The 15,036-nt window shown below is 33.4% G+C and overlaps 1 protein-coding gene across 14 annotated transcripts in view; it reads right to left on the bottom strand.

Moving 5' to 3' along the window:
• Ndae1 (Na[+]-driven anion exchanger 1) overlaps positions 1-15,036 on the bottom strand; it is a 704,613-nt gene that overhangs the window by 64,708 nt on the left and 624,869 nt on the right. For 12 of the 14 annotated variants that reach the window (XR_011335338.1, XM_069842294.1, XM_069842289.1 and 9 more), the window contains one exon: positions 10,838-10,966. The exons of 1 other annotated variant lie outside the window; for it this stretch is intronic. Coding sequence is in view for 12 of the 13 variants with exons in the window: in XM_069842294.1 (XP_069698395.1) it covers positions 10,838-10,966 (129 nt within the window). In the remaining variant the exon portion in view is untranslated. Of the gene's footprint in view, positions 1-7,059; positions 7,156-10,837; positions 10,967-15,036 lie in introns of all 14 variants that reach the window. One more of the 14 variants, XM_069842288.1, reaches the window with a different exon arrangement.

Genomic DNA, 15,036 nt, shown 5'->3' with positions numbered 1-15,036 from the left:
CTTTCTCCTATTAAATGTATCGTTAAAAGTTCAGATAGATGGCATGAATTACATTTCAAATGTTCTCAATGTTTCCTCTTATCAGAAATGTTCAATACGAAAATATAATTCTGCTAATGAACGTAATGACAAATTTATATTTTCCAACAATTAACATCTTAACGTCATCATGAAACGTCATTGTATATGTCGTATTAAAACCATAGAAAAATAAATTAAAACTGTATTGCAAAAGTAAAAAGGCTAAGGTTAACATTATTAAATATACGAAATTATCTGATGTCATCAGTTAATTGTGGACATGTAAATCGTGATAAAAAATTAAAATAAAGAATATGTGTACCATTTACAAGAATATTAATCGCCATACTTCTATGTTAAACTTTCATATAAGGACTATCCTGGTAAGACATTTTTAATAAATAAAATTTATAATACGAACAATTTTATTTTATGCTTAGAAACACACCATAATTATTAATCATGTGGTATAGCTTGCATTGTAGATCTAGTATGTCTGGTGCTATTGAGATAACCCTACAATGTCACCATTTGCAACAGATATTCCTTGACACTGAACCGAGCTATCAAGTCTATAGTGTAATTAAAAATACTAGCTTTCGTCTGGTTTATCACATTATATTTATCACAAAGTAAATTACTATTAGATAATTCTTTATTAGTCATGAGTTTACAAGTTGTAAATAGTTCAAGAAAAGTATTATTTAATCAATTTTTTTTTAAGATGATAGCATATGAATACTTAAAATCCAGTTCATAAGGAGAAATTTTGAATGAACTGGCGTTAATAAGAAACAGAAAAACACAAAATAATTTCCATTATAATGTCACTTAAACATTTAGTTATGTTTTGGATTGTAACAGCAAATTATTACAACATCTTGAAAATTATGGTTACTACAGAAGTAAAAACTTTAAATTTGATCTAATATATCCAATAATTCTGGGTCATGCAAATATTATAATGTTTTTAAATTGTGATCAGGGTCATGCAAAGACCTGATTATGCCGGACTTATAACATTTTAATATAAATACTGTATATTAATAAATAGCATAGGGACTGGTACTGCATTTCTAACTAGTTTCCTTAGGTGGGGCATTGAAGGATTGGGTGATGATGATCCTTGTTTACAGCTTGCAGTAACTGCAGTTTCTATAACATTTAATGTAATACCGTAAACTGGGGTTACTTTGAACACAGAGGATACTTTGAACATTTTTTCAGAAAATGCTATTTAGGTTTCTACATGCTGCACTTGTTATAGATGGAGGTAAATTTGGTATGAGAATGATTTTATGATAATTTACCTCCATCTATAACAAGTGCAGCAAGTAGAAACCTAAAAATGATTAAAAAAAAAATGTTCAAAGTTTCCTCTCTGTTCAAAGTAACCCCAGTTTACAGTACATAATCTAATCTACAGGCTCCAGCTATATTTAATAAAGTATTATAATAAAATTATATTCAGACACACAAGAATACTGATGCTTGGATTTTTGAAAATATAAAATCAAAAATAATTTCTTATTCATTAAAATTAAATTCATGTCTATAAAAATTACTTTAAAAAAGATGCATATATATCACTGTTTGGCATCATATGTGTACACTAGTACAAGTAAATGATTTCATAAGTGGCCAATTCGTTTGTCACTATAAACCTCGTGGTATTCTGCACCATTATGAAATGATTACAACATAAAACAGCGCAAAAGATGTATTCATTTTGTGCCAGGATGCTACTCTCAATTGAAGCCAACTTCTTTACTAACAAATTCAACTGAATATATATATACACACTACAAAGAAAGGGTTCATGCCATAAAATCCAACAAATACACAAGAAACACATAAAAACGGCAGCCACAACCTGCTCTGCATTAAAATACTATTTATAATATCCATTTACAATGACAGACATAGTGTAAGAGAACATGGTAGCTATTGGAGCTTCACAAACATTTTATGTATTATTTTAGCGACCCTACATTACTCTGATTTTACTAATAGCTTTAGGATCTTAAATGCTTGTGATTTTTTTTATTAATAACCTGATTTATTATACAGAATTGAATTAAAAACAAATATAATATGGATCTTTTTGGATGACGACAAGTTAATTTGAAATCAGTGGTGTAGAAGTCCAGTCTGTACGGTATGTAATTAAATAATTCCATACAGATCATTTTGGAGTGAAGGAAAATAACACCAAAAATTGAGGAAAAAAAAAATCTTAACTGTGAAGCATAAACGTACCCATGCAAGAAATTACCTTTCGTTTCCTAATTACATGAGATGTAAGGGAAATTTTGTGAACATAATCACCGATACTGGGAGATTTTTATGATTAACATGCTTTCAGCATTCTTGATGTTCACAAAGCGATTTTTGACAGGACATTTGTTCATCTGTAAACAGACGTTTCTCTCAAACTATTATATAGAATGTGTCGATACTCACTATTTTACAAATCGATTTTTCTGGGAAGATCCTATTTCATCCTCTTTCATTCTTGAACACTGACCTCATGTATCCCTTCCGGGAGCAATACATTAAAACTGTAGATCATTAAATAATTGATTAAATGGCGATCTTACTCGAGTTAATTGTGTAAGCATGTGCGGCTTACAACTGTTTCGGTGCTTCTTCACACCATCCTCAGAGCCTACTAGATCTTGGCGTCATCTCGAACTTCGCTGCCTGTTGTGTGGGTGCGTCCGATTATTGAAAAGTGTTGAAATGTGGTGTCAAATAGTGTGTGTGTTCTGAAATTGATCTGTGTGTTTCAACAATCGAACACACCCACACAACAGGCAGCGAAGTTCGAGATGACGCAGAGATCTAGTAGACTCTGAGGATGGTGTGAAGAAGCACCGAAACAGCTGTAAGCCGCACATGCTCACACAATTAACACGAGTAAGATCGCCATTTAATCAATTATTTATATTCAAGTGTTAAAAGTAGTGTACGAAAGATTCAACATGGATGTAGATCATTGTAAATAATTGGTACAATTCTGACAAGGAAAACTAGATACTCTCGCATAAACTTATCCCAATCCTATCTTTGTCCACCAGAGTCTCACTTAGAATCACAAAAACTTGAGTCCGCGTCTCTGGCACAGAAATTCGATACTAGTTATTCGACTAATGATATGCCTCATCCAAGAAGTGAGTGAATTAAAAATTAGACAGCAAAGGCAGCCAGCACATAGGACTGACATCCCTACTGTTACTCAGTGCTGACTGTATAGCGGGGTGGGAACCTTAACATCTCGCCACCCTGAGGGTGCTGACTCTAAAGTGATATTGCACAGAATTACGTACTACCGTGCTTTAAATAGGACAGCTAAGTAAAAGTAGCAACAAATGGTAAATAAACTGTAAATTTTCTCTAACAATTTCCTTTTTAATTCATTACTAATAATTATGAAATGGTAACAAATCAAATAGTACACACTCCACGTTTCTAAAAATGTTCACACCTCAGCCGAACCTGCTAGAATTAAAAAAGTTCTACATGTATCACTTTAAAAAATTCACACGATTGTACTCCTAGAAAACAAATCATTAAATGGAGTATGTGTCTAAGATTGGTATTAAAAGCGAATAGGTCTATGTATTCTGATCATTTCTCCATGCCGGAAAGTGTAGTAACTACCACAGCGTAATGTACACAGTAATATACAAAAATACTCGAACAAAATTACTTACTTACTTACAAATGGCTTTTAAGGAACCTGCAGGTTCATTGCCGCCCTCACATAACCCACCATCAGTCCCTATTCTGTGCAAGATTAATCCAGTCTCTATCATCATATCCCACCTCCGTCAAAACCATTTTAATATTATCCTCCCATCTACGTCTCGGTTCCCCCAAAAGTCTTTTTTCCTCTGGCCTCCCAATTAACACTCTATATGACTCAAATAAAATTAACTGGTAAAAATTTTATTTTATATTATTTTCAAATATCAGAGTCTCCTGGTATATTCACGTGTTATTTTCCTGATTCACTGCCTGTTGCAACTGTGCTTGCATTAAAACATATATTTTATGTAAACTTTCAACAGATTAATTGTTTTGACTTTATTTATTAAGGTTCTGTTGGTTTTAAGAAATAAAAATATAAATAATGTCCAATATTTGGAAGGAAAATGAGTTAATATTTTATTTTATTTATTAAATGATGTTTCAGACTGGAACTGTCTACCACATTTCTGGAATTATAATTAAATGAGAAAATAACATTTTCAAACAATGTTAAGCAAGCATCAATTATTATTTTTTTTTATTGGGCTATTTTACGACGCTGTATCAACATCTAGATTATTTAGCGTCTGAATGAAATGAAGGTGATAATGCCGATGAAATGAGTCCGGGGTCCAGCACCGAAAGTTACCCAGCATTTGCTCCTATTGGGTTGAGGGAAAACCCCGGAAAAAAACCTCAACCAGGTAACTTGCCCCGACCAGGATTCGAACCCGGGCCACCTGGTTTCACGGCCAGATGCGCTGACCGTTACTCCACAGGTGTGGACAGCATCGATTACTGTAATACATTAACTTGAAGTGGAATTTCGGTAAGAGACAATGAGTACCACTTCTTTTACTTATTTAACATATATTAATTACTGATACCAATAATTTTCTCTGCTAAGATATTCTAAGCAGCAAAGCTTTAAATGTGATAAATACAAAGTAAAAATAACGAGGCAGTGACAGGAAAAGGTATTTCAAAAATTAAAACATATCAACATTCCAAGTCAGTTTGTTCACTTTATTTATATTCTCTACAAACATATAGTCCATCTTCATTTCGTACACGAACATTTCGTCCATTTTTGATTTGTCCATAAAGGATTCATCTATTTCCAATATTGTCGATTAATATCATATGTCCACAGATATTTTGTCCACTGTGTTTGGTCCACATTTGCTAATGGTCATAGAAATGTCCGTTACCCAATTAGGAAATCACATATAACAAATCAATGTCAAATGGAGAATATACTACACAGATATATACAGATAACAACAGTATTGATTTATATTTGCGTACCTTCAGCTACAGAATAAAACTTTACAATACTGAAGAGAGGGATGAAGAGGAAGTAGAATATAGTTATTTAAATTTTTCTTTATTTGCTTAAAAAATTAAATGTGTAGTTAATTTTATTGTATATGACTGAAATAATACAGTTTAATAATTTTTCTGTAAATCATATATTATCGGTAATCCTACAACAAATGGATCATAAATATTGTGGAATAAGAAATATGAACTAAAAATAAATAAAATCGATAAAAGTATTTGAAGATAATTTAGTATGTCTGACGAAATCATACAGTGGACGATTTTTATAAGTTGACATAAATAAGTGGACAAAATTGTTATGGACATAAAATTACTGTGGACTAAAGTTTCAACTAAACGAAAATTTATGTTGGTCGTAAATATTGTGAACGAAATTTCACTGGACAATCAGTCTGGGAATCCATATCAAATATTTTTTATCACTAGGGAGCGCTAAAAAATTTAAATATATTTATTTTTATGTGCTAAAAAGTACGAAAATATTTACTAAAAATAAAAATATATATTTTTTTAAATATGACAAAAATACCTTACTTAGTTTGAAAAAAAAAAACGTTACTAGGTACTCACCAATCACACTTGAGTGCTAGTATTTGGCCGAGAATTGCAGTGAACAACAAAGATCATCTCCAAATTCTCCATCACAAATACATGCCGATTATCTCTGAACAACGACTTATACTGTGAAAACGATCTTTCCACATCACAGGACGTCAGGTGTGCATATTTAAAGAGAACACAAACACCGTCAATTTCACCTATAGGCACACCCTCCAATACTTGAGCAACTTTACACATTTTTTTATATCCACTGTTTTTCCCAAACACATTCTGGAATTTGTCCCTTAGTACTTGTACTTCTGAACCTGGTAGCGAGTCTAGTTTAATTTCCACGGCACACAACTCCCTGTCTCAGACAACAGGTTTTTGGATGTTTCGAGTTTTTTTTTATGGTGTCACACAAAAAGCTTAGATTTGCTAATAGGAAAGCCAAATCGTTTTTTAAATAACCATCTTTCAGTATATCTTGAAGGATATCAATTGACGAAGCCCGATAACAGGGAATCACAACAATATAATATATTGCCTTACTTGATGGACATGAGCGAGAGGGGAGAGATTTGTTTAAATTAAATAATGTTCATACCCGAGCTCTTATCTGTTGTGTTTCACAAACAAAGCGTGGAATGAACAATAAACATTCCAAATTATGTGTTGCAAGATCTCTCCTCCTTGTCCATGTTAATTTATTCTCTAATAATAACACTGATATGCTGCCTAGCTGTTCTCAGAACTTGAGGCGATACTATTACGAAAATGGATCACGGATACACCACACAGCGCTTAGAAACACGAAGCAACCAAAAATTCTTAAAAAGATAACGTACTTCTGAGTGATATAATTGATTTAGTTTTAAAATATTTAAAAGTTCTTGTAAAAAAATTATTTAAATAAAAAAAAACTCCAAGATTTATGTGTTTATAACAGATTTCCTGAAAATATGTCATCATATAATTTTTTTGTGAAAATATGTGTTTTTATGTGAAATAAAATTCGGGTTTTAAACTTGAAACTTCATGTTCGGAATTTTTAACTTTGTTAATTGTGTTTTGTCACACGCAAAAAGAATATTTAATTACATGGGAATCTGCTCCTTATTTATCACTCTAGATATATTCTGATTCAGTAAATATTAGCTTTATGCTTATATTCCAGGTTAATCTCTCTCAACAAAAACGACCAATGATATTATTTAACAAAAAATTTTTTTCTTTTATTTATGCATATGGTTTATGCAAAATATGCTGTCATTATAAATGGTTATAAGTGTTATTGCGGAAAAAGCCACAGAATCAAATTGCAGAACAAGACAGAAAAAAAAAGAGCAACCAAGTCAGTCAGCCAAATCCGAGCAATAGCAATAAGCTGCTATAGGTTACCAGCTCCGGGGACAGAAAGAAATCGGCCAAACTCTGTAGGCTTGGTCAAGTTGGCCATGGTGGTGGTTGACTGAGATGTTAGGGATGATTCCTCCACTGCAGAGAGACAGGGACCTCAGTTTGGAGCAAACGCACACTCACACATTCACTCACTCTTTACACATTCATAAAACTAATTTACTCACTTGTTTTTACACCCATTCAAACAATGCACTACATATGGCACCAAAACGTATCGAAGTCAAATGAAGCAAGTATGTAACTCAAATTTAAATTGGTACAAGAGCAATAATGGATTAAAATGTTTTAAATATCATACACAAATGGTGAAAGCTAAGCTTAAAATACATACTATAGTAATGTGGTCAGGCTACATTAAGTGTATAAAATACAAGAAGAGGTACAGATGTTCTTGTGTGAATGTGCAGTGAAATTACAATTCAGTGTAACGTATGTATTTATTTGTATATATTTAAGGAGAGGACAGAGGTGCAGAAATGAAATTTTGACAATTATTTCCTAAATATTAAATTCTAAATCTTTTTTTAAAATGTATCGTAATTTTATTAACGTTTCAGAGAAGTAAAATTCTAAAAGAATTTTAATTTCTCTTGATCATTTTAAAGGAGCGTATCTTATAGTACATTATGCAACGAACCTATAATGATAGTAATTAAGACGCGAGTATGTTTGTTTATGAAACGAGCGCAAGCGAGTTTCATAATTTTCATACGAGCGTCTTAATTACCATTATAGGCAAGTTTCATACGACTTTTTATGCTCGACCATATTTCTAATTTGAAATTATTCAGAAGTATTCATTTTATTCGTATCTAACTGAAGAGCGGAAGTGACCTTGTGCAGAGCTCGTAAATTGTGAAATGTGCGCAGACGCGAAAAGTATTGATTTTTTCCAAGGAACAATAATGTCATTGACCTTGATATAATCTGAGAATAACATGAACTAATTTTGATATAACCTGGAAATTGATTTAGAATTGAAAAACGAGATGACAAATTGAATTTATTTGAATATTATTTACAATTAACGCTAATTATTATAGTAACAGAACATAACCTTCAGCGACAGTATTGGATTTCCAGCCTCCGTGACATTTTCGTCGTTGTCTTTTGATTGCATATCTGAGAATAATCGAAAACCTGAACTTTAATGAATAGGTGTACTTTAATGACGTGCATTAAAGGACTGCTACCGGGTGTATAATTACTATATTTCGGCATGGTCGAGCATAAAATAATATTAGATACTATTATCTTTTTCTTTCCTTAGCTACGGTCATTTTCTGCTCTGTTAAAAAAGTACTCAACTTTTTGTTCTTTTATATCAGAAGAGAGAATGCAGTGAAATACTAATATTTGTGGTAAAATGTCACATTTTTCACGGAAATAAAAAAACTGATTCTAAAATCCTTCCTATGTAAATTAATTAAAATGTACAGTATATATTTATCTTCACCTTTGACCCTCCTCAAGATTTTAGAAATGGTGAAGTTATAAAGCGTGATATGAAACAACTGTACAAATATAATTTGAGTCAACATTACGTTGTTTCACTGCACAAAATTCAATAACTAATATAGTAACAATATGCAACATCCATGATAGAATTATCAAACACATTTTGAAGTATACAATATAAAACAAAATGTGAAAAGTGAAGTCAGTTCAGTTCAATTTGCAAGCAGAGAAGGCTGTAGATAAGAAGACCAATGACCATAAACCACACCAATGTGCCAAAACAAACAAATGAAGAGTAATCAGAATATAATTAAACCATCAATAAGGGAATAGGTTCAAACCTTGCGCAACTTGGCACATTGCAAACCAAGTTGTGAATCCCACCACATGAGGCATGTAGTCAGCTATGGGAAATCACACACTAGCATAAAAACAGTGAAGCAAGTTAATAAAAATGTAACAATTTTTTCCTTAACCTTCATCTCCCTGGAAATGAAACTCTACTACAGATGCTATATGATGAATTGCAAGGGAACACTCAATGCTCTTGCAAATAATGGAAATTCAATGTAGTTAGAGAAGATTGTGCCCAGTAAGTAGGTCTGGTGTACAAATACAGCTTATGGTCGATAAAAGTTGAACTTCACGTTCCTACAATGCTTGTTTCCAACTTATGGAGAATGACCTAAAGAATAAATTAATGTATCTGTTTTCTTAAAGATAACAGTAAGCAGACAGTCTTCATATAAAGTTGTCTTCATATACCTCAGATCTTCAATCCTAGGAATAAAACTAATTTTCCCATCCCTGTAAATCAGTGATTCCCAACAAATGTTTTGTATGTCTTGATTACATAACTTTTAACATTACATCACTTCGAAATATAAAGTATATACAGTATATGCTTTCACGTGTTAATTAACTAATCAACAAGGTAACCTAGTTAATTAATACGTGAAAGCATATGTATATATGTATATATATATATATATATATATATATATATATATATATATATATATATATATACATATATCTGAGGCCGGGAGGAAAAAGGTCTTAAGTCAATTTTTTTTTTTAATGAGATTTTTATATATTCTGAAAGCGGAAACAATTCTCTACAATCTGGTAAAACGGCTAAGTCAAATAAGACTCCTGACTGGATTTATAGATTGTTACCAAATGCCCTAAGTACTTTTTGAATCGAGCACACACAGAATAAAGGACTTAAGAATATTTAATACTTTATTCTTTACAAATCATCACATGTTTTCTTTCCATGTTTCCTTATTAAAAAGGTCTAAATTGTATTTTAGCTATTTTATAACAAACTGATGCCCTTTCCTTTTTAAACTTTAAGCACCAGGGTAAACAGTCCTGTAATTGTTTAAGACCCATTTTGCATTCCTAATAATTTACACATCTTATTTATTTTGACATGGAAAAGGTCTTATGTTTAATAGTCCCTTCTACTCAGTTCGGCTTCTAGTCTGACAAGGGCTTAAGTGCGGCTATTTTTGGAAATAATCAAGAAAATTGTTAAATGAGCAACATAACCTACTTTAGAATAAATATAAACACATAAAATCCAGGAAAAATCTCTTAATTAAAAAAAAACTCTCTAATTGACACCAATTTCAATCTTTCTATTGCTTTCCTGAAAAGTATAAAATTTTTACTTAAGACCGTTTTCCTCCGTATATTTTACCGTATATATATATATATATATATATATATATATATATATATATACATACTTTACATTCCGAAATGTTTTGTATTGTAGACCATTACTGTTCCCTACGATAAAAGTTATGCCAGTACAGTAAATCTACGTTTTAATACATAACCTATTTCACAAACTTTGACAATAAGATATTTCATAAGAAAGCAAGTTGGGAACCACTGCTGTCACAAACATGTAAAATATGATGTTTATAATTGCTTTCATTTGGTTGTGGTTTGTTGTTTTAGAAAAAAAACAAAGAACATCATAAGGATTGGACATAGGAGAGTACTGATATGAGAAAAACAATAGTTCGTTTCACTGTTTAGTCGAACCAAACTTCTCTCGCATGCTGCTGAAGCGCATTTTACAGATTCAGACAATAACAGAAACAACATGACATTTTCCACATTCAGTAGCCTCCCTGCACTTTATATACTGGTACATAAATATCATGCAATGTATTGTAGAGGTTTTGCTGGCACCCTAGCCTTTCTCTACAGGATAGAGGGAAACAAAATAGCAGTCCAGCAGCTACAGGTCCCATTGTTCATTGTTCGTTGTTGTAGGTACCTGGAACTGTAAGATAGGGGCCCTTGTTATCTTGCACTTCTAGCAGAGCTGTCTCGGAGGTGGGACAGCTGGTGCTCCGACATACTGGCTGCTGTTCCGTGTGTGGAGACTTGTTACTCTCCTGCAAAGCTGATCACACAAGCGCAAGCACCCCGTTCATGCACAAAATATACACAAAACTATCATCTGAACATGATCACAGTGGAAAGAGTTGAAAGTGTTTTTGTGCTAGATCGTGCGTATTTGCTTGGTTCCCGCACAAAACCAATCTGCGGTAAGTCTAAAATTCCACATTCAGTATTCCCAACCTAACACACATAACAATTTCCCTCTTCTTACCGCTTAAGTGACATATTGATTTTACTGCTTTAGGCTTTTAACATATTATTTTTAGAGACGTTCAATATAGTAATAATTATAAATTGGAAACTTACCACTGCAATTTCACCTAAATTGCACTGTTAATTATTGTTTTTTAAATATTTGCAAAAATTAAGTAAACTCTACAACTCCACTAAAGTTACTGCATTCGTGATGCATGTAACATTAAGAAAGCCGTTTGTTTTAAGTTCGCATTCATAGACTAGGGGAAAAAAAAATACAGACGTATATCACGGCCTGCTGGAGTATAGTAAACACAGAAAACATTTTAAAGCAACAATGTTGAAGATAGATATTTTTGTTTTGCAAATTTGCCGTCATTGAACAGAAACCAAGATGGAGATTTCCTTGCAACTAATTAGAAATTCCTCTTTCAGGTATGTAGTAAACGATCTTCGCACAAAATAATGTACGATACACGAGCGGTATGTTTTCTTTCAATTCTCGGAAATCAAAAAAGTTCAACTACGTTTCGCTTTTTCAAACTTTTCCTCGAACATGAAAACTTCAACATACTGCTCTTGTAACGCATATTACTATTACTTCCCAGTGAAATACTATACTGTTTATACTGTAATAGTGCTTTAAGTCTTTAATACACATTTTTTTGCTCTAAGCCATACTATTCTGACCATTGCTTTAATGCACAAAACATGCAATACCGTACTGCTTAAATCTTCGTATTTTAAATATGGTATTTCACTTCCAAGTGCACATGGCTATATTTGCATAGCAGTAATAAATTAAATAGATTGGCGAATAAATTTACTACTAAAAGCAATAACACATTAATGTTTTCTTATGAAAATAGTCATCTGAATTTTTTACGTTAACAGAAATTTGATCACGAAACAGAACGTGCGTAAAAGCAAGTTCTCATACAATTAAGCTGATAAAGAAACATGCAATTCTCTCCTCAATATTAGCTTCGAACATAGTAACAGTTTTTTTTAAGTTATTTAAATAAAAAATTACTTCACTGTGTTAATATTAAACTATGTTGGTACTTTACCTTAATTGACTAGTTTCGATGTGGTGTGCACCATCATCTGAATTCTAATGAGGTCCTATGATGTCTTCTGGTTTCCTGGCACTGGACCTCACTAGAATTCAGATGATGTGTAGGGCTAGGATTTTGATGAAATTGCATCTTTTTTTCTAGTAAGCCAGAAACACAGCTGCTTTAGTATTTATACGTTATGTGATAAACTAAGTGTTTTAAGACATATTTGTTACAGTGGCGTAGCGTCAATGTAAGCTAAAAAGCTCAGCTTCCCCAGTTAATAATTTCATAATAAACCTGCAGTCTATGGACAAAATTATTTATTAATTTTAATAGAATTTATATTTACGCGTTAAATATTGTGATGCGGCAGCTCAGGATGATTTGTGATGCAGCAGTAAACAAGAAGCCTGCACACACCAGCTTCCAAGCAGACTGGTTTCTTACCTCATTCTTCTATGTAACCCACCCTGCAGATTTTCCATCCCTTTCTAACTAAACTATCCTGGTCGCAAGGCTTCCAAGAAGCTAGCTTTGACATTGAAAATAAGTAGTTTCCGAGGTATCCCTTTTCGTCAGTTGTGTTCAGTTGAAGTGTCAGTGTGCATTGTGGCTGATATAATAAATAATGAGTGAAATAACAGTTCCTGATACCAATTTACTTGAATTTTTAGGACAATTCTATTATCAAGACTGACTTACGAACAAAAGTGCGATCTAAGAAACAAATGACCGACTCACTTGCTGTCAATGAAGGACACAACCCAAAGACAGACGCATACTTACGTAATGATACTAACACTGTATCTATTGGCCGTTAATATTGTGATTTCTCTAAGTATGACAGGGAGTGAGCTAGTGTTACACTATACGTGTTTATTTGATGTGTAAACCGTGAAATCATATTTTACTACATACCATTTGAGGTCATGCCTTATTGGTGTTACTTACGAGGTTCCAACCAATCTTCGACTGCTGACTTGACATTGACTACTATTTATTTTAAGACTATATTTTTGTAATACGTTTACTCATATTGCATGAAAGACAACTTGAATTAGCTTCCCCTGCTCAAAATTTCATGCTACGCCACTGATTTGTTAGGGCATTTTTTTTTGCATTTTTTGCCTGTTTCAACTAATAAGAGCATCTTTTATTTTATTCGGTCTTTTTTAGGCATTTTCATTTAATTTTTGCCATAAATCCTCATTATTAATGTAAAATAATGTTTATTTCATACATAACATATTTATTATATGTGATCTCGCCACCCTCATTAATGTTTAATTGCTTTGATATTTTCTTTAGATATTTTGTCCATTAATATCCAAATCGTTTTTCTACACAAATATTGCCATTTTAATATAGTACATCCTCATATAATGAATCAGTCCAACCACCCCTTCAATATAGACTCCTCTATACCTGCTAATTCGGTCTTGTGGTAGACTACATGGAAACTAAAAGTAAAGTAAATCCATGGGCCAAGAAGGACCAAGACTGACCAGCCGACTATTCATCTCACGTCCACATGCCGACGCAGAGGTGAACGATCATACATGGAAACTACATCAGGTAAAATAATTAATTAAAGTGTACTACTTAGAAAAAATTACGTAAAATTTAATTTAACAAAACTTCATTTCGTACTAAGCCAATTCTGTAAGATCAATTTTTAGGGCATTTTAAATGGCATTTTTGAAGATTTTTAGGTCATAAAAGCATTGTTTTTAGGACATTTATTCATGATTTATAGGTCATCAAAATCCTAGCCCTAATGATGTGTAACACAAACTAGTCAATTCAGATAATGATACAACATTACCAATCATGAACACACCCCATAAAGACAATAACAGAAAACCGGAAGACATCATAGGACCTCACTATAATTCAGATGACTAGTCAATTAAGGTAATGATACAACATTACCAATCATGAACACACTCCACAAAGACAATAACAGGAACCCGGAAGATATCAAACAGTCAATAGATGATGTGGCTACTTTGTTAGGCATTTCACATTGTTCTGTGCAGTCCATTCTCCACAATGATTTGAAAACGCAACGTGTGTGTGAGCACGTTGTTCCAAGAAGCCTAGCAGATGAGCAGCGGGAACAGCGGCAACTGGTTAGTGGAGACCTGATGACGGGGTGGACCAGGATCAAACTCTCTTGCACAGAGTGATCACAGGTGACGAGACAGTTGACGACCCACAGCCAAAGTGGCAGTCTTCAACTAGGAAATCTCCCGGCTCACCACGGCAAAAGAGATTTCGTGCCGACCGATCAATGGGGAAAGTAATGCTTGAAGTATTCTTCGATATCCAGGGTCTCGTACATTTCGAGTTTATTCCTGAGAGTCGAACTGTCAATAAGGAGGCGTATGTTGCAATTCTCAGGCGTCTTCGTGATGCAGTTCGACGAAGAGGACCAACTTGTGACAAGGACAGAATTGGGTTCTCCATCATGACAACGCCCCAGCAAATCGGTCGTTCTTGGTGAGCGAATTCCTCGCCACCATATTCTCAAGATCTTGCTCCGGCAGATTTCTACTTATTTCCAAAAGGCCAAATCCCTACTCAAGGGACGGCGGTTTGCGTCAGACCAGTGCTCATTTTGGTCCTGCGGGAAGTGACCAAAGAAGGGCTGCAGGAATGTTTCGAGAAGTGGCATGGAGGCTGGCAGAAGTGTATCACTGTCCAGGAGGCGTACTTCTTGTGTAAATGGTTATATGCCATCTGCAACAAAGGTATCTATCCATGTTCGCACTGAGTATAAGCCTGGAGAGTAGGTCACATACCACACGGACAA

The sequence above is a fragment of the Periplaneta americana genome, chromosome 12 (genome assembly GCF_040183065.1).
Source record: "Periplaneta americana isolate PAMFEO1 chromosome 12, P.americana_PAMFEO1_priV1, whole genome shotgun sequence".
NCBI lineage: Eukaryota > Metazoa > Arthropoda > Insecta > Blattodea > Blattidae > Periplaneta > Periplaneta americana.
Note: the sequence above shows the minus strand (reverse complement) of the source record. Positions and strands in the feature narration are given on the sequence as shown.